Source organism: Sorex araneus, chromosome X (genome assembly GCF_027595985.1).
Source record: "Sorex araneus isolate mSorAra2 chromosome X, mSorAra2.pri, whole genome shotgun sequence".
Taxonomy (NCBI): Eukaryota; Metazoa; Chordata; class Mammalia; order Eulipotyphla; family Soricidae; genus Sorex; species Sorex araneus.
The window spans coordinates 352,786,371-352,806,389 of NC_073313.1; the positions used below are offsets into that span (position 1 = coordinate 352,786,371).

At 40.6% G+C, this 20,019-nt stretch overlaps 1 protein-coding gene across 11 annotated transcripts in view; it reads left to right on the forward strand.

The window, feature by feature from the left end:
- The window catches only part of KCNS3 (potassium voltage-gated channel modifier subfamily S member 3), a 49,604-nt gene extending 32,976 nt beyond the window's left edge, over positions 1-16,628 (forward strand). For all 11 annotated transcript variants that reach the window (XM_055121392.1, XM_055121386.1, XM_055121390.1 and 8 more), the window contains one exon: positions 14,380-16,628. In XM_055121392.1, coding sequence (XP_054977367.1) covers positions 14,433-15,905 — 1,473 coding nt within the window. In that variant the 5' untranslated portion in view covers positions 14,380-14,432 and the 3' untranslated portion in view covers positions 15,906-16,628. The remainder of the gene's footprint in view (positions 1-14,379) is intronic.
- Positions 16,629-20,019: the final 3,391 nt, after the last annotated feature.

The following is a 20,019-nucleotide window of genomic DNA, read 5'->3' on the forward strand; positions in this document are numbered from 1 at the left end:
TTAATTGGTTTACTTGACCACTGGAGACATTTTATTGTGCCATGCCTATGTTGCTGGAGCGATAGCACAGTGGGTAGGACATTTGCCTTGCACGCGGCCGACCCGGGTTCTATTCCTCCGCCCCTCTCAGAGAGCCCAGCTAGCTACTGAGAGTATTCCACCCGCATGGCAGAGCCTGGCAAGCTACCCGTGTCGTATTCGATATGCCAAAAACAGTAACAAGAAATCTCACAATGGAGACATTACTGGTGCCCGCTTGAGAAAATCGATGAACAATGGGACGACAGTGCTACAGTGCCTGTGTTGCTAATTCTTTGACAAACACTGAGAGCTTTTGCTAATTCTTCCAGATAAAAGTCAGTATCCTACTTTTCCCTCTGGACAACAATTAGCACAAATGCATGAGCTACTAGAGAGAAAAGCTCATGTAGAAACCCCAGATGCCTTGGAAACCAAAATCTCAGATTTGGAAGGCTCTTTGTTGTTTCATATGTTCAGTATCTGGTTCTGGGCAGGTTCTTCTAATTGTCTAACACACTTATTAGTCATAAGAGCATCCTGATTCTCGAAGGACCACCAGCATCTCCATTTCCAAATCCATATTCAGAGGATTTTGGCGCCACTGATAATTATTTCATCAAACTCTGCTATCCTTTGCATGAATTGACTTTTAATCTTTCCCCTTCTATGCTTGGTGAAAGAGTGCACAATATAGGGGTATGGATTGAATTTAGATTTTCCATTCTGTTCCCTTTTGCTTGATTTTAATTGGAATAATTTCACATTGTATATAGACAGAATAGAATTTAGCATAACCTACCTTTTATAACTCATGACTGATTTTCTTTTGCTTGGATTTAAATTAAAAAAAATTTTTTTTCAGTGCTCAAACCCAGATCTCATGCTTGAAAGGCAAGTCTGCTGCCACGAGCTACATCCCCATCTTTCTTGGGAACTTAATAGAAAGGAATACGTCTTTAAAAAGTATTAAATAATATGGCAATAGTCGTGATGAAAATGCTTCCCTTTCCTTTCCATTTCAATGAAAGGACTAAGTAGATTTTTGGATAAGTGGGAAGGAAAAAGGAATGTGGGGTTTCAGTTAGTTTTATGAAATTGATTTTAAAAAGTAGTTCTACCCAATAAAGAAGATTACATTTATTGTCCTTTTGTTGCTTTTCTGAGCAAATCAAGTGCCATATCAGAGCCACTCACACTTACCTGTGCTTGTGTATGTGTTGGCCTTGAAAGGACACAGCCTGGAGAGCATTTTTCAAAAGTGAGTTTGAGAGCATCAAGCAAGGAGAGAGGTAAGAGGTTAATGGCTTTGAAAATGGTTTTATGAAAAGAAGAGAATCAATGCCGTTTCTCTTCTCAGCTGCCAGTGAATATCTTGAATTTTTGACAGTTTTGTCTTTCTTTTCAATCTTACGAACACCAGGAAGCACAAGGTGGTCAAATATAGTAGATAATATTCTCTGTGTGAGTGACTTGGGCTGATAGTAGGGAGGCAGTTGAGATCTTAAAAGTCTGCTTGCAGAGGAGAATGAAAACATCTGATGATTTTTCATTCCTGTGGCAACATATTTTTTATATCCACAGATGACTAAAACCCCATTTTGCCCTTTGGCATGCTAGTATGCATGCAAATCCCCTACCAGAGCGCAGATGCACCTTGGAGATAATGCAGATTGAGTTGCTGACCACAGCAATAAAGCAAGTCGATCTTACTGTATATAGTAGTTTATTAAGTGCGAAATAACACAGTATCTATTTGTAAAGAATTGTGCATATTCCTTAATGAAAACTACTTGTAATAACCACTATCATCTAAGCCTTCAGTGGGTTAGATCCTTTGACTCAGGGAAGGTCATGCCTTATGTTAATGACTACAGAGTGATGTATAATAGTAATGTTTACTAGTTACTAATAGTAACTAATAGTAATGTTTCAGAGTGTGGCATCCTTCTACCACTGTGTCTAGGTCCCGTTATCCCACCTCATACCCCACGTAGCAAACTCAGTTAAATAGCCAGATTCTCAGGGTCATATCAGTGATATCATTGTCCTGTTACTGTTTTTCTTCATGTGCATACAGATGTTTGAGATGATGTGGTATTTTTCCTTCATTTAACTCACTTTTCAGCATGTCACCCTTCAATTCTATTAAAGTTTTGGCAAATTTAAGAATTTTATCTTTTCTTACATCTGAATAACATTCCATCATTTATTTTTATTTATTTATTTTAAATTTTGTATGCTATGGCACAGCAGGTAAGGCATTTGCCTTGCACACAGCCAACCCAGGTTCGATTTCTCTGTCCCTGTTGGAGAGCCTGGCAAGCTACCAAGAGTATCCCGCCCGCTTGGCAGAGCCTGGCAAGCTACCCGTGGCGTGTTTGATATGCCAAAAACAGTAACAACAAGTCTCACAATGGAGACGTTACTGGTGCCCGCTTGAGCAAATTGATGAGCAATGAGACGACAGTGCTACGGTGCTATGGTTTCCAAACTGTTATTGATAGAATTTCATACATAAAGTATTCCAGCACCTCACCCTTCACCCGAGTATCTGTTTCCCTCCAGCATTATCCCAGGATCCCTGTCCTACTCTTTTGACTTCCATAGTAAGCTTCCTACGAAAGAAAAATTGTCAGATTATGCTATTCCACAATTCTTTTTTTTAATCCATCATCTGTTCTTGAGCCCTTGGATTGTTTTCAGGTCTTGGCTATTGGAATAGTGCTGCAATGAATATAGAAGTGCAAATATCTTTTTGAATTAACGTTTTTGTATTCTTGGGTTTAGATACCAAAAAGTGGAATTGCCGGGTCAAATGCAAACTCTCTCCTTTCTTTTTTGAGGTCTCCATACTCTTTTCCTAGAGACTGAACAAGGTGGCATTCCCTCTATCAGCGAATGAGAGTTCATTTTTCACCACATGCTCACCACTGATCATTTCCGGTCTTACTGATGTGTGCCATTCTCAGTGGTGTCAGGGAATTGCTCATTGTCAGTTTACTTTGCATTTCCTTGATCAATGACACAAGGAAACTTTTTCCTTATATCTTTTGGCCATCTGTTTATCTTCTTTAAGGAAATGTCTTGAACATAAGAGATCTAAGATTTTTGGAATGACAAATGAACATTGGCTACATTCAAAGTCACCAGCTGCCTTGACTCCAATAAAGGACTTAACCTGTGAGGCCTTTGAAACCTTGAAGCCGTGCAATGAGCTCTCTCTAGCTATGGAAGGTTGTGCTTTTTTTACAATCAAGGCTGTTTCATCGGTACTGAAAACCTGTTGTCTAGTGTAATTAAGTTACCTTCATTTATGATCTTAGATATTCTTTATTAGTTGCTTGCAACTTGACAACTTTTGTGTCAGTTTTGCATGTGCTATCTTGCACTTTTGGAGTCTGTTTCTTTCCTTAAACTTTATGAAACAACCTCTGCTAGCTTCAGACTCCCCCTCCCCCATCTTTATCATAACCTTTGTTATCCTTCTAGAGTAGCTGAGAGTTAGGGGATTGTTCTGGTTTAGGTTTTGCCTTAAGAGAACAGTGTGGCTGGTTTGATATTCTCTTTAGACTACTAAAGCTTTATGTCAGCAGTAAAGCAATTTCTTGTCATTCTTATGTCCTTATGATTCATGTATTCACTGGAGATGCATTTTTAATTTCCTTCAAGAACGATTCCTTTGCTTGCACAATTTGGCTAACGATTTAGCTCGAGGCCTAGTTTTCAGTTTGTCTCTGTTTTCATCACTGTTTAATAATTTCTAACTTATGATTCAAAGTGATAGACATGAGAGACTTTATGCTTGAATACAGTGGAAGGTATCTGCACCATAAAAGCCAGACAATATTTGTTGAAATCTGATCCTTAGGTTTCTCTATTTGAAACATGGGTATAAGAGCTCCCACTTACAGCTGCTGAGAATTCACTGGAAACTTTTACTCATTCATTTATCTTATTCATACATAATTATGGTCTCTTAGGGTCCGATACTGACAAGTGGGAATTAAGAGTGACCAGTAGTGGGCTGGAAAGATAGAAAAGTAAGTGGGATGATGGATTTCCACTGGCCGATCCAGGTTTGATCCCTGGCATCCTTTATGGTCCTCCAAACCTGTCAGGAGTGATTCCTGTGTGAAGAGCCAGGAGTAGCTCCTAAGCACTGTTGGGTGAGGCCCCCAAACAAACAAACAAAAACAAAGAAACAAATAAAAAGGGAGTGAACAGTAGTATATATGAAGCACTTAGTATAATATTTGCTCCCCAAAAGATTTTTAGTAGTTTTTTATTATATTTTTGACAGAGAACTTTACCATGTAAAATTATAATTATTGTATGATATAACTATATGTTAAATTATTTGAAATGAGTCTAAATTGTTTTTCAAAAGGGCTGCACCATTTTACATTACTACTATAATGTTTGACTGTTCCCCTTTCTCTCTTTATTAATATGTCATGTATATAGCCTTACATTATTATTACTCTTTGATTATAACTATTCTTGTCATTAAAGAGATAATCTCATTGTGATTTTATTTGTATTTATATATTTATATATTCTAATGACAAATTTGCCAAACACCTTTTTATAATTTTTTTTGGTCAATTGTTTAGAATTCTTTACCATGTAAAGTTTTTGCCATTTTTATTATAGAGTTATAAAATTCTTTGTCTCTTATGGGTACTGGACCCCTGTCATATATATGGATTGTAAACATTCTATCCATTTTGTTGGTTGTCTTTTCATTTTCTTGATACTTATACTCTGGTAATGTCCTTTGAAGGACAAAAATTTTAATTTTGATGAAGTTTGTTTTTATTTTTTTTGTGTGTGTGATTTGGTATCCTATTAAGAAGTCATTCCAAAACCCAAGTTTGCTAAAATTTGTGCATATATATTTTTTCAAGAGCTTTGTAGTTTTAACACCTGCATTCAGATCTCTGATCCATTATAATTTAACTTTTGCAGGTGTCCAACTCCATTCTTTTGCATATGGTTAGCCAGTTGTAACAACATTTATTGAACATTATTTTTCTCCTCTTAATCTTGAACTCTTGTAGAAAATTTGTTGATCATAGGTGGCTTATTTCTGGATGCTTGATTTTATTCCTTTGATTTGCCTCTCTGTTCTAATCAATACCACCCTGCACAATTACTGTATCTTTGTAATAAGTTTTGAAAACATGAAGTATGTGTTTTTCAACTTTACTCTATTTTTTCAAAATTGATTATTCTTAATAACGTGCATTTTCATGTAAAATTAGAATCAGCTTGCTTACTTTTTGAAAAAAAGACAGCTAATATTTTTACAGAGATTGTGTTGAACATACAGATTAATTTTGGTTATTACTTTCATCTTAATAGTTAATCTTTCAGTCAGTAAACAATGGGATATCTTTCCATTATGTTTTCTATAATTTCTCTCACCAGCATTTCATAAGTTTTGTTGTAAGAATTAACATTACTTTGCTTATCATGCTAAGTGAAATGAGTCAGAAAGAGAGAGACAGACAAAGAAAGATTGCACTCATCTGTGGAATATAGAATAACAGAGTAGGAGACTAACACTCAAGAATAGTAGAAATAAGTACCAGGAGGTTGACTCCGTGGCTTGGAACCTGGCCTCACATTCTGGGGAGAGAAATTATAGAAAACATAATGGAAACTCAGATAGAGAAGGGAACACCAAGTAAAATGTGGTTGGAGGCCACGCGGGGGAAGGGTGATGCGTGCTGAATATAGACTAGAGACTGAACACAATGGCCACTCAACACCTTTATTGCAAACCGCAACACCTAATTAGAGAGAGAGAACAAAAGGGAATTCCCTGCCTAGTGGCAGGGTGGGGTGGGGGGAGATGGGATTGGGGAGGGTGGGAGGGATGCTGGGTTTACTGGTGGTGGAGAATGGGCACTGGTGAAGGGATGGGTTCTCAAACTTTGTATGAGGGAAACATGAGCACGAAAATGTATAAATCTGTAACTGTACCCTCACTGTGACTCACTAATTAAAAAATAAATTAATTAAAACATATATATATTTCTACAAAAATATATTTCCCTCTAAAAAAGAATTAACATTACTTTCCTTAAACTTATTCCTATATTATATCCTTTAATGTTATTATAAATAAGATTATTTTCTTGGTTTTATATTTGTATTCTTTTTCTTTTTATGTATATTTATTTTGCGAGGGGTCACACCTGGCAATGCTCAGGGCTTACTCCTGGCTCTGCATTCAGGAATTACTCCTAGTGGTGCTTTGGGGACCATATGGGATGCTGGGAATCGAACCCAGGTTGGCCTCGTGCAACGCAAGCGCCATACCTTCTGTAATATCTCTCCAGCTCCTGTTTACCTCATTTTACTTTCAGTCTGCTTATATTTTTTATTCTGAATAATTTTGGAGAACAATGTACCATTTTTATTGCTTCCATTACTATTATTGACAGTTTGGAATTTTTTTTTAATAAAAATTACCCTTGTTAACTAATTTTGGTCTCCTAATATATAATTCTTGCAGGATAGCAGGATAAATATTTGACTTTTCTTTTTGTATCATATATTCCTAAATAGAAGTTGGTATTCCAGTACCATCCAAAAATAATCACATTTTTTGGTCCTTTCTTTTAAAACAATAGTATTAACTTAAAAATCTTTAATGTAATTGGTGTGTTTCAGTTCACTGGAGAGATTTTTTTTCCTTTAGAGGTATACAGTTCCAATCTCTGACTGTGAGTGTCTCCTCAACTTGGCACTGAGTCCTTTGGACTGCTTCCTTTGTATAGCTCTCTTCCTTTCAGGTGGCGCAGGTATTCAAGACTTATTTTGTACTCTTGTCTCTCTAGATTATTGGATATGCCAAAAACAGTAACAATAAGTCTGTCAATGAGAGACGTTACTGGTGCCTGCTCAAACAAATCGATGAGCAACGGGATGACAGTGACAGTGACAGTCAGTCTGTCTAGACATGGGACTAGCTATTTCTCATAAAAAGCTTGGTTTGGTGTACTAAGGAATTGTGTTTTGTTTCTTTGGTCTCTATAACCTAGGCATGTTAATTGCATCTGAGTTGGTGTCTTTATTTGGGTTCCCTTGGAAATAGATGGAGACAAAGATTTAAGTGCCAGGGGGTTGTGGGAGTTACTCTAGGGGAAACCACCTAGGGGAAGGAAAGGGAGGAAGTAGAATTGGGCATAGGGAGCAGTCGAATATGATGAAATTGCAACAGAAATCTCAACTGAACTCTGGAGTTTGATTGCATACTTTAAGAAAAGTCTGCTGGATTTTAGACGCCCCATACAAGAAGTAAGTAAGCATGTAGGCTAACCTGGTAAGGGACTAGGGCTTTGGACAAGGTGATACTCTTTGGTTGGGAGTGATTCCCAGAGCAGGACTTAACTGAGCACCCTTAACTATTAACACTGCTGGTGAGTGAGAGAGAATGTTGAGTGCTTCTATTCTGAAGATGAATATTCTAGTGCAGCCACTGTATTTGGTACTTTCATTGTCTTAGGTCATTTTAGTGGAAATAATTTTTTTCTTTTACTTAAAAATGAATTCTGAGTTCACAGTTGTATTCTCAATTTATATTTTTGATCAGTGAGTTTTTACTTAATTTCTTTGATTTTGTTATTTATATTTCTTTTATTTTGGATCCAACCTTGGAGTTGACTAATGTCAGCAACACATTTGTTTACTTGCTTATCTGTGTGTGTATATAAAAGTTTTGGGGTAATTACATCTATATACTAAAGTATTTTAAAGTTTTGACTGTGTTTCTGACAGGGTTTATCAGTAGGGATTACAATCAAACTAGAATTTTAAATAATTAATAAAATAATCTTTTATAGGCTAATGGTGAACATGATACACAGTAGGCTACAATTTTCAAGGACTGTCTCTTTGGTTTGATAATTATTTAAATATTTATAGGGTTCCCCAGAGTCTAGCTTCTAATTCTTCCATTAGGAGCCATTCCTTTTTCTCTACATAAGGAAACATCTTTATCATTTCTCATTTCTCCTGCATATTCTGTTTTTTATTACATTTTACTCTGTTTATTTTACTGTTTGTACTTTTATACATAAGGATATATATGTATGTATACGTGCACATACATGCATTTCTACTGTACTCTAAAAATCACTTTATTGCATATCTATCTGTGCATAGAGATTGATCGTCCTTTATGCAGCCAGTATCTATTGATGGGCTCTTGTCACTCCTCCACCTCCCCCCCACCCCAATTTTGTAGATATTTTATGTTTGCCTATCTTTTGGAGAGAAGTTTCTAGGTGAGGGAGTATAGGGTTTACTCAGTTTTGCTAAATCTTGCCAAATTCCCCTTCAGAAGGGTTCTCCTGCATTTGGCAATTCCACTGTGATGAGTGACTGTGCCTACTTCCTCAAACACTTGTTTATAGATGATTTAGTCTAATTTTTCAATCTAATTTTCCAGTTTGAAAGATTGGCTACGATATTTTAGTATAGTTTTAAATTGCATTTATCTTATGAGCACGGTTGAACATTTTTGCTCCCTGTTTTAACCCTCATTTGCATTTTTATTCTGAAAGCTGTCTTTTCTATTCTTCTGTATTGCTGTTGTTATTTTTTTCTCCTCTAGTTAGAGTTCCTTCTATTACCCTCTTATCTATGATGTAAATGGAAAGTGTTCTTTCCCATATTATCTTCTTAATGTTGCTTCAGGGTATGTTTTCCATGCAAAATTTTAACTTTTTGTTTTTTTGTTCTTTTTTAGTCATACCTGGTGGTACTCAGTGGCTACTCTGGTCTTAGTGCTTGGGAGTTGCTCCTAGTGGGGAGACCTTGCCAGGGAACCTCGACTCCCTGCATGCAAAGCATGTGCTCTCTGTCCTAATGCTAGCTCCCAGGCCACCCCAAATTTTCCTTCTGTGTAACAAATGTATTTCTTTTTTCCCTGTATTTAGAATCCGAATGATTAAGTTTTTTTCTTTCTAATTATGAAGTTGCTGACCCATATTTTTATTTGGTATGTGTATGATTCACTTTATATGTGCACACAAATCTTTATATTGATATATGTGTATCGTCCTATGTAAGTTATACATAGAGTAATGTACAAAGATGAGTCTTTGATCCTGTAAATGTTTTCTGAATAGTAGTAAATCAGTGGCTATGAAATTAACGCTGTTAATGTTCTGAACATAGAACCTTGAAAATAGTGATGTTTAGTACCTGTCTGTATCTGTTCAGGCTCTGCTCTGTACATGAGTCAGAAGAGCACTGTACATGTCTGAAGAGCACTGGGCTTGGCATGAGGAGCCCTGGCTTGGACTCTTAATCTTAACAGCTTCATTACATCTACTCATCTCTTCCGAAACCATTTCCTCATGTGTAAAATCCAGGGTAATAGTGAGGAACAAATAATATAAGGAATGTTGCAGAAGGTGAGAGACTGCGTGTTAAGGAACTTTACTAAAGTTTGTAAGGGTGGAGGCTCCTTTCCTGCTTCTGCTGTGGGTCTGACACAACCAGAGAAGTCATCCTTGTTGTGTGGCTTCTGTGACTTGCGTCATCTCATCTTGCTCTGAGCTGACGTCTGTGATAAGGTCAGAGCACCTATTTCTCTCTTCTAAAAGTCTCTTGGGATGTCCTTCGCTTTATGATAAGAATTGCTTTTAATATTAGAATTCATGGGGAGAATGGGGAAGGAGAGACCTTTGTTCATTCACAGAGTCAAAGAAAGCAAGGAGAACAGAACAAGGGGATATCTCGGGCTCTTGTGGGTGATCACTGTTTTTAATGAAGAGTTTTCAAGAACCCTGGGCATGAGTTAAATGCCTTCTGATTATGAGACTAACTTATGTACGTCATATCATAATTTTTTTTCATCACTGTGGGATTTTAGAATAGCCAAGGAGATGACCCAGAATCCACCAGAAGGTAGCATCCAGTAAAGTCTTCATGTCAGCTTAGCTAAAACTAGCTCCTCAGAACATTTTACACAGTTTATTACTATTCATGCCAATAGCGTAAGCTGACTTTCAGAGATTTAAGGTTCTGAAAACATTTGTAAGAAACCATGTGCTCTGCTTTAGTTCCCTTCACAGAAGATATCTAACTAAAAAGAGAAATCAGCAGTGGAAAAATGTCCCGTCCCCCGGGACTTGGTCAACATGGGTAGCCGGGAGAGGGTGTGAGAGTGAAAAGGAGACAGACAAAGAAGAAAGAGACAGACACAGACACACAAGAATGGGACGGACACAAGAAGAATGGGAGCAAGCTCCAATTTTATTTCTCCTAAGCTAGTCTTTTATGATGATTGATTATATGAGGAAGTGGGCAGAATGGGAGAATAGCAAAGAATGCAAACGTTTAACGAAACTGGATGTGGGCCCTGATGGCAGTTACCCTGGGCATTGTTCTGCAGCTTTCAAAAGGCGCATTGATATTTTTCCCAAGAAGCGGTTGTTCCTTAGTTACAGGTCAGTTTGTACCGACATATTGGTTCCCAGGCATTGGTTTCTGGCAGAAAAAATCGTGTCCTTTGGAGGGGTCAGCAATTTATCAGATGTTGTATTGAGCCATGTTATGGCTTTTGGCTTGATGGGATCTCATTCAGTGTTGGTATCTCAAGTGCTCCTTTTTTAAAAAAAATGTAGTTGAGGTAACATGATTACAGCAGAGCTAATGCTTATGCTTTTGGTTTACAAAGCTGTTGCATCTTCACCACCATTGGAGGGTCGAAGACACTCTACATCTGTTTAGAAATAGTTCAGACCACTGGCTTTCTTCGGGGGTACATGTTATCGAGGGCTATTCTTGAAGGCAATGTCCTCTGGTATGTTGTCTTTCAGAGGACTCTCTTGTCTTGTAGACAGCCGTGACTTTCCAGAAATGTAAGGGTCCCATATTTCTGCCTCGTAGTAGCTTCCCCATCCACCTATTTGTGTGCAGGGCAGAATGTGTGTTCTCCTTTTGTCTTTCCTCTCTGTCTTTTCTTAAGAGCAGACACCAAATTGCCAGTTGTTCTTCATACAATTCATTTGCATTTGTCTTTTCCTCTGCAATATGCACCCGCAGTCTGTGAGTACAGGCTTTTTGACACCCTCTCTTCTGCTCTAGAGTGCAGCCTGTTGCATTTCAGCTTTACCTAAGAGTTGTTTGCTGTTGCTAGTGGGAGCTTTGTAGGTTATGGTCATAGATACAACTACATCCACCCATTGATTAGGATCCTTTTTCATCCCTCTTCTAACATCTGGCAATGCTCAGTGCTTACTTCTGGCTCTGCATAGGGATCACTCCTGGCAAGTTACCTTAACCCCTATACTCTTTCTCTGTGTCTCTGTGTCTCTGTCTCTGTATCTGTCTGTCTCTGTCTCTGTCTTTCTGTCTGTATGTCTCCTCTCCAGTACTGATTGGGATCGATTAGTGGTATTTTCTACAGAGTGAGGTAGATTCTAGGTGGTATAAAAGATTCTTCTCACCTTTTGGCTCTCTGGGTATAAAGTGCCCTTTACCCATATAAAGGTTCACCACTGCTTTAAACCTTGAGCTGAATATAACTTTGCTTTTCTGCAGACAAAGCTCATTGACCTTTTCTCAGGATTATGGATTTACTCTGCTAATGGGACTATGGAACACTTCTCAGATTAGATTATTTTATTATAATAATGAAGAAAATGAAAGGGTTATGTGTAGGGAAAAGAGCATGAATACTAGGGTTGATCCAGTCTGCATTTAAATACTGGTTCTATAATTTCCCTGTGATCTTGGGCTGAAGGTCTCTGAGTATCCATTTTCCTATATATTCATTTTACAGTGTTGAAAGGATGACATGCCAGAATATTTACATGGCAGCCTATAGTGCTCACTAGAAACTTGCTCTAGAACAGTCTAATATTTTATTTGCATCATCTTCTCTGGGAAAGCATCATCATGTTGGGTTACTTTTCTATAAGAAATAGCACTGCACTGTAGCACCGTTGTTCCGTTGTTCATCAATTTGCTCAAGCGGACACCAGTAATGTCTCCATTGTGAGACTTGTTGTTACTGTTTTTGGCATATCAGACACGCCACGGGTAGCTTGCCAGGCTCTGCCATGCAGAGGGGATTCTCAGTAGCTTGCCAGGCTCTCCAAGAGGGATGGAAAAATTGAAACCGGGTTGGCCGTGTACAAGGCAAATGCTCTACCCGCTGTGCTATCACTCCAGTCCATTTCATAAGAAATAGGTCAGCATATCCTGATTAATGTTAGATTAGAAATAATTTGTGCTGGGCCAGCATAGACTTGGAGACCAGGATTGGGAGGGTGTAGGAGACTGAGAATAGAAGGAAAAGTAGAGCTGAGCATGTTGGTGACAGGAAAATGACAGTGCAATTAGTTTAAAATGATTCCCGTAAGTCAGTTTCTCCTATGTGGATGTACCTGAAACACCATCCCATGAAGTGTAACTGTATCTTTAAGATAGGAGGCATTTATAAACAGGGAGATAATTATATCCTCTTGATTGCCCAGCTCTGAACAGGGAATGGGGCTCTCACAGAAGGGACACACTGGAGCATGAGGGGAAACCTACGTCCTTTGTAGGAGCTGAGCAGGGCCCTTGGTAGTGTGTGGGTTGAGGGTAAGCGTCTGTGAAGAGGACAGAGCTGGTTTTGAGGGTGCATGAGCAAACTCTGAGGACAGGGACATGAGAGCTGCCAGCTGGACAGTACTGGCCCTTCCCTTCTAAACATTCCCCAGTGCCGGGTCACTTGGTTCAGCCTGGAGCTGCTTTCACTGTGTAAGTAATCTAAAATACCTTGATTTTTAAGGGCCGGGGAGAATGAGAGATAAAGTTTGTATGTTAAATAGAGAATTTAGGATTAGGAATCATAAGAATTTTTATTGCAGGTTTTCTTTCTGAAAAATGAATCTATAGGGGTCGGAGAGATTGTAGAGTGTGTGAGGGGCTTGTCTTGCACGTGTCTGATGTGGCATCCCGTATGGTTTCCCAATCCTTGTAGGAGTGATTCCTGAGCACAGAACCAGGAGCCAATCCTGACCACAGTTGGGTGTAACCCCCCTGAAGAAAAGAATCTTTAGTTATTTTAAATTATTTTTATTAAAGTAATATTAGTTCACAGTAATATATGGGTTGGGTAATCAACATCTGTATATGCCACATTATATTTGCAACCAACATTATAATTTGCTTTCATTACCATAGAGTTCACCCCTTTTATCTGATTTACTTCCACCCCTGTTCTATCTCTTCTGGTAACTTCTATTTTGATTTATTGTTTAGGAATTCTTTTTCATTTTGTTTCATTTGCTTATTAGTTTTTTTTTTATTCTCCACATTTGAGTGAAGCTGTACAGAGTTTTTATTTTCCCATTTAGCTTGTTTCCAAAAGTAAGATAACTTCTAGGTCCATTCATCAGTGACAAGATTTCATCTATTTTATAATTGGATAGAATTCCAGCTTTTTTTTTTTAAAATCTGATTACTGGTGAGTACTTAGCTAGTTCCTAACTCTTGACTAGAGGGAAAGTGCTGAGATGAACAGAAAGGTGGATCTATGTTAATTTAATGTTTTGTTAGTTTGGGGTAAATAACCAGATTTAGCATCACTGAATCATGTAGAAGTTCTCTTTTAATTTTCTGGATAAACCGATATAGTGTTACTCAGTTACTCATAATGATAGGACCAATTTACTTTCCTGACGACAGTGTGCATGTATATTTTGCCTCCCCCCTCAAAATGAGTGTAACAAACCATTAATTTTTCTTTTATATATGTTTTTATTGATGGCACATGGTTGACAGAACTATTGATGTCATTTTTCTATACTTGCAGTGCTGAAACACCGTGCCCACCAATAGTCCTAGTTATTTGTATTGATTTTCATCAAGTCAAAAGGATAAAGGGTCCAGGAAAATAATACATGGTTTAAGATGCTTGCCTTGAATGCCAACGGCTCTGGTTCAGTTCTGGCCTCTTACTCCAGCAAGACTTACTAGGAGTAACCCTCTCAACACCAAAGAAAAAGAAAAGAGATACTTTTTACATTAATTTTGGTACTTTGGGCCACTTTGGGCCACACGTGCTTGTGCTCAAAACTCAGTCTGGCTCTGTGCTCCCGGGTCACTCCTAGAGGGGGCTCATGGGACCAACTGGGGTGCCAAAGACTGAACCCGGATCAGCCACAAACAAGGCAAGCATCCTACCCACACGTACTATTTCTCTGGCCCTGAAACACAGTCTTTCAAATTTCATGTCTGCTTTGCTTTGAATGTAGCTCATCCTCCTGGAAAAGGCAGATTGAGACGACGCTGGTATGGTACCCGGTGCTAATGCCCATTGTCTTCTGCTCTTTCTGGGTGCAGCGTGAACTTCCTGGTCTCCCTTCCCAGCCAGCTCTCTGCTTCCTGTATCCACCATGGTGTTTGGTGAATTTTTCCATCGCCCTGGACCAGACGAGGAACTTATCAACTTGAATGTGGGGGGCTTTAAGCAGTCCGTGGACCAGAGCACCCTCCTGCGGTTCCCGCACACCAGGCTCGGGAAGCTGCTCACCTGCCACTCGGAAGAGGCCATCCTGGAGCTGTGCGATGACTACAGCGTGGCCGACAAGGAGTACTACTTTGACCGGAACCCCTCCTTGTTCAGATACGTGCTGAATTTTTACTACACGGGCAAGCTGCACGTCATGGAGGAGCTGTGCGTGTTCTCCTTCTGCCAGGAGATCGAGTACTGGGGCATCAACGAGCTCTTCATCGATTCCTGCTGCAGCAACCGCTACCAGGAGCGCAAGGAGGAGAGCCACGACCGAGACTGGGAGCAGAAGAGCAACGGCGTGAGTTCCGACTCCTCCTTCGAAGAGTCTTCTCTGTTCGAGAAGGAGCTGGAGAAGTTCGACAAGCAGCGGTTCGGCCGGATCCGGAAGAAGATCTGGATTCTCATGGAAAACCCCGGGTACTGCCTGTCGGCCAAGCTCATCGCTGTCTCCTCCTTGAGCGTGGTGCTGGCTTCCATTGTGGCCATGTGTGTCCACAGCATGGCCGAGTTCCAGAATGAGGACGGGGAGGTGGAGGACCCCGTGCTGGAAGGGGTGGAGATCGCCTGCATCACCTGGTTCACCGGCGAGCTGGCCATCCGCCTGGTGGCCGCGCCCTGTCAGAAGAAATTCTGGAAAAACCCCCTAAACATAATCGACTTCGTGTCCATCATTCCCTTCTATGCCACCCTGGCCGTGGATACCAAGGAGGAGGAGAGCGAGGACATCGAGAACATGGGCAAGGTGGTTCAGATCCTCCGGCTCATGAGGATTTTCCGGATCCTCAAGCTCGCCCGGCACTCGGTGGGGCTTCGGTCGCTGGGAGCCACGCTGAGACACAGTTACCACGAAGTCGGCCTGCTGCTCCTCTTCCTCTCCGTGGGCATTTCCATCTTCTCTGTGCTTATCTACTCGGTGGAGAAAGATGAGCTCTCCTCCAGCCTCACCAGCATCCCCATCTGCTGGTGGTGGGCCACCATCAGCATGACGACTGTGGGCTATGGAGACACCCACCCAGTCACCTTAGCCGGGAAGCTCATTGCCAGCACGTGCATTATCTGCGGCATCTTGGTGGTGGCCCTGCCCATCACCATTATCTTCAACAAGTTTTCCAAGTACTACCAGAGGCAAAAGGATATGGATGTGGAACCGTGTAGTGAGGACCCACCAGAGAAGTGTCATGAGCTACCGTACTTTAACATCCGGGACATTTATGCTCAGCGGATGCATGCCTTCATTACCAGTCTGTCTTCTGTGGGAATTATGGTAAGCGAACCCAATTCCACAGACGCTTCCAGCATCGAAGACGAGGATGTTTATAACACGGCGTCCTTGGAGAATTGCACCGCAAAATGAGCAGAAACGTTTGTGCCTGTATCTCGTGTCTCTTCTTGATGTTAGGTTAACACAGCTTTATTATAAACCTCAATGGGTTCGTTAAAATCATTTAATTCTCAGGGTGTACCTTTCAGCCATAGTTGGACATTCATTGCTCCAAAAACTGATAAATCGCCTTTATTTTTCTCAATGAAGTAAATGAAATGCCTTGCTCTGAAATTTATTTTTTACAAGAGAGTTGTGAATATGATTTTGGGGAAAACAAGCCAATGATATTGGGTGGAATTTGCTGCTATAGCTTATGTGTCATTCTGTGTTTGTCATTTACTCACATTGAGCTAATTGTAATTAACTGACAAGTAGAATCAAAGGCCCAGCTGGTTGAAGACTACATGCATGTAGCACTGTAGCACTGTCGTCCCGTTGTTTATCGATTTGCTCAAGCAGGCACCAGTAATGTCTCCATTGTGAGACTTGTTACTGTTTTTGGCATATCAGATACGCCACGGATAGCTTGCCAGGCTCTGCCATGTGGGTGGGATACTCTCGGTAGCTTGCCAGGCTCTCCAAGAGGGATGGAGGAATCGAATCCGGGTTGGCCGCGTGCAAGGCAACCGCCCTACCCGCTGTGCTATCGCTCCAGTCCACATGCATGTAAGAGCTACAAAATGAGACTATGCATGTAAATCCATGTTCATGTTCTAGACATGGAAATTAGGAGCCTAATAAAAATTGCCTAATTCATTATGCAAGACTGTCTTGGTTGTATGTTTTTATGTCTGGTTTATACATTTCAATCTGCTCAAAACTGGTTTGGAAGGGAAATGCTATACTTTCTCTCTCTCTCTCTCTCTCTCTCTCTCTCTCTCTCTCTCTCTCTCCTCTTTTGAAAAATTGAGAGAATTTTTCAATATTTCTGACTTTTAAATGTTCACCACCAATATGCTAGTTCTTATGTTCAGTAGACTTAGTAGTGGTTGACAAGTTGCAGTATCATATTCATGATTAAACCACTATGCCCATTATGAAATAATTAAACATGCACATGGTTAGGAACTACTCCAACTGGCATAAATGAATAAATCTGTGTGCCCTTCTTATTGAGATAGTTCCAGTTTCTGTTTTGTGTTTCAAAATTTCTCCTGCTAAGATAGAAATTTTCAGATGATCCCTCATCACCTGAAAATTAACCAGAGCAGAATAAGTGTACACACTCGCAGGCAGATACGTTCAGTGAATGGAAGAAAGAAGGTGTGTGGTACAAACACACAGCTGTGACTCATTATGGCCAGAGCAGTGAAGTTGAAATCACTTCAAAAAAAAGCAATCCCAGCAACTATAAAATGAGCCAACATTTAAAAATAGTCTTGGATTCAGTAATGCCTTCATCTTATGTAGAAACCCCTTACACTGAAAAAAGACATGCACACTCATTTCCAGAGCAGAGAGAGAGAGTGAGCGAGTAATTCTATCTACAGAGAGAAGTTGGTGAGAGTCTAAATGTTGGTGATGCATGGTGGCGCAAACTCATGCTCTCAGCCCAGGATCTTTCACCAAGGTGCTATTAATGGAAGGTCCTCATGGATTCAACATTGAGCCATTTCTGTTTGCAGATGCATCTTTTGGAAGAAGAATGTTGTCTGTGAGTTATCTGATGAAGGTCACTCTGATGTCTTACTCTCTAAACATGGGCCCTAGGGAGAGGTTCAGCACCTTCTGGGGGGTGGGCTTTGTTGTGCTCCTCTGTGAGCCACACGTGCTGCCTGTGGTTTATTCCCACCTGTGGGAGGCAGGTTCCTTCTTGCGGGAAAGGGCTCCTGCCCAGTGCCCTGGGTGCTCAGGGTAGAAGGGGTTTCTGAGAGGGCAGAGTGGTTCTTGAGCGGTAGAGTGGGTTCTGAGGGCTGGATGGGGTGCTAAAGGTGGAAGGGACACTAGCTCTGGAGTGGGGTGCTGAGAGGTAAACTGAGGCACTGAGGAGGATGGTGTAGGAATAAAGTGGTGGTGCTGAAGGTGGAGGAGGGGACTGAGGGGTGAGGTGGGTGCAGGGGATAGCAAGAAAGGTGGATAGATGACCTTAACCCTGTTCCTGCCTCTTTCTGATTGGTCCTGAGTTTTGGTTGATGGCGAAGGATTAGAGTCACTTTGTGGCATTTTTTTAATATATTTTTTTAATTTTATTGAATCACTGTGAGATAGTTATAAGGCTTCATGTTTTGGTTACAGTCACACAATGATCAAACACCCATCCCTCCACCAGTGCACATTCCCCACCACCAATATCCCGGGTATACGCCCTCCCCGATTCCCACCATTCCCCTGCCTCCATGGCAGACAATATTCCCTATACTCTCTCTCTACCTTTGGACATTATGGCTTGCAACACAGATACTGAGAGGTCATCATGTTTGGTCCATTATCTATTTTTGGCACACATCTCTCATCCCGATTGATTCCTCCAGCCTTCATTTTCTTAGTGATCCCTTCTCTATTCCATCTGCCTCCTCCCCTCCGCTCATGAAGCAGTCTTCCAGCTATGGGGCAATCCTCCTGGCCCTTGTATCTACTGTCCTTGGGTGTCAGCCTCATGTTATGTTATTCTATACTACTTTGTGACATCTTGAAATTCTTCCAAATCCCTTGCCTTCCCAGTATCTTTCCTTTGCCTCCAGTTTATTTGAGTGTCCTACTGAATGGGTCTTTAAGATAGATTGTAAGGGCTTCGGCTCACAGAAGGACCTATCATGTCCTGTGCCTGGGCTTCCTGAGACTAGAACCAATGAGGCATCATCCTTGCACCTTGGGAAAATTTAGGGGCTAATAGGTGTGTGTGTGTGTGTGTGTATGTGTGTGTGTGTATGTGTGTGGTGTGTGTGTGTTTGTGTGTGTGTGTGAGAGAGAGAGAGAGAGAGAGAGAGAGGGGAAGATAAAATGAGAGAAACAGAAACACACAAAGAGAAACAGAAACAGAAAGACAACTAAGGGTATATGTAAGAGAGAGGCAGAATGAATGGGGAGGAAGGAGAAAGGTATGAGAGCATTATTCTGTGATCTGGTGAGTGCAGTTTAGTTTTAGGGCTAAGATTTTCCTTGACTTCTTGGAATTTGGGTCACAATTGATTTTGTATCAAGACAGGTTCGGTCCTCTTCGATTTTGTAGGGATTTGTTAATGTTATTTGAGCATTTCAAACATACAGAAAAGCATGATCTGCATGGTATACAATCATCATTATTCTATTAGCTGACAGAATATTCTGTTAGCTAACTATTTTTAAAAACGATTCAATCTAATGTGAGGGGTATGCTTTGTGTTAGTCAAAAGTTGCTCCTCTTGTTCTTAGGTACACTACTGATTAGATGTATCTAGATATCTAGTTTAAAGGAAAAATGGACATTAAGAACCTGGGGATTCAGTATTAGCAACAGGGCTTTCTGTGGGATCAGGATACCAGGGGGTACCTCTCTGAACTTGTTTTCCCTCCCTCCCTCCCTCCTTCGCTGCCTCCTTCCCTTCTTTACTCCCTCCCTCCCTCCCTCCCTCCCTCCCTCCCTCCCTCCCTCCCTCCCTCCCTCCCTCCCTCCCTCCCTCCCTCCTTCCTTCCTTCCTTCCTTCCTTCCTTCCTTCCTTCCTTCCTTCCTTCCTTCCTTCCTTCCTTCCTTCCTTCCTCCCTTCCTTTTAATTTGAAAAAAACTCAAATACATAAAAAAGTTGTAGGCACAGTATTCTGTCTCTACATGTACCTTACACCCAGCTTCAACAGTGATAAACTAGGAAACTTATTATCTCTATTTCTCAGCTCTCTTCTTCACCTCCCCAGTTCATTCTGAAGCAAGTCTTAACCCATGAGATTTTTAGTATTTTAGTTTAGAAAAATAAAATGGCAATGTCATTCATAAAGTTTAAAAATAACCCGAAGTCTCTCAAGAGACTCATTGGAGACTCAGGCTAGGGATCCCAGCTTCTCCTGCACAATGTGCAGAGAACAGCGTGTCTCCGTGCTGGGAAGGCTGTCTCCTTCAGCTGAGTGTGTAGCTTTGCCTAATGGTGGTTTCTCTCTTCTCTCAGATGTCCAGTCCTGAATGTGGGTATTATGAACTCACCACTTGCCAGTTGTTTGGCATTTTCTATATAGC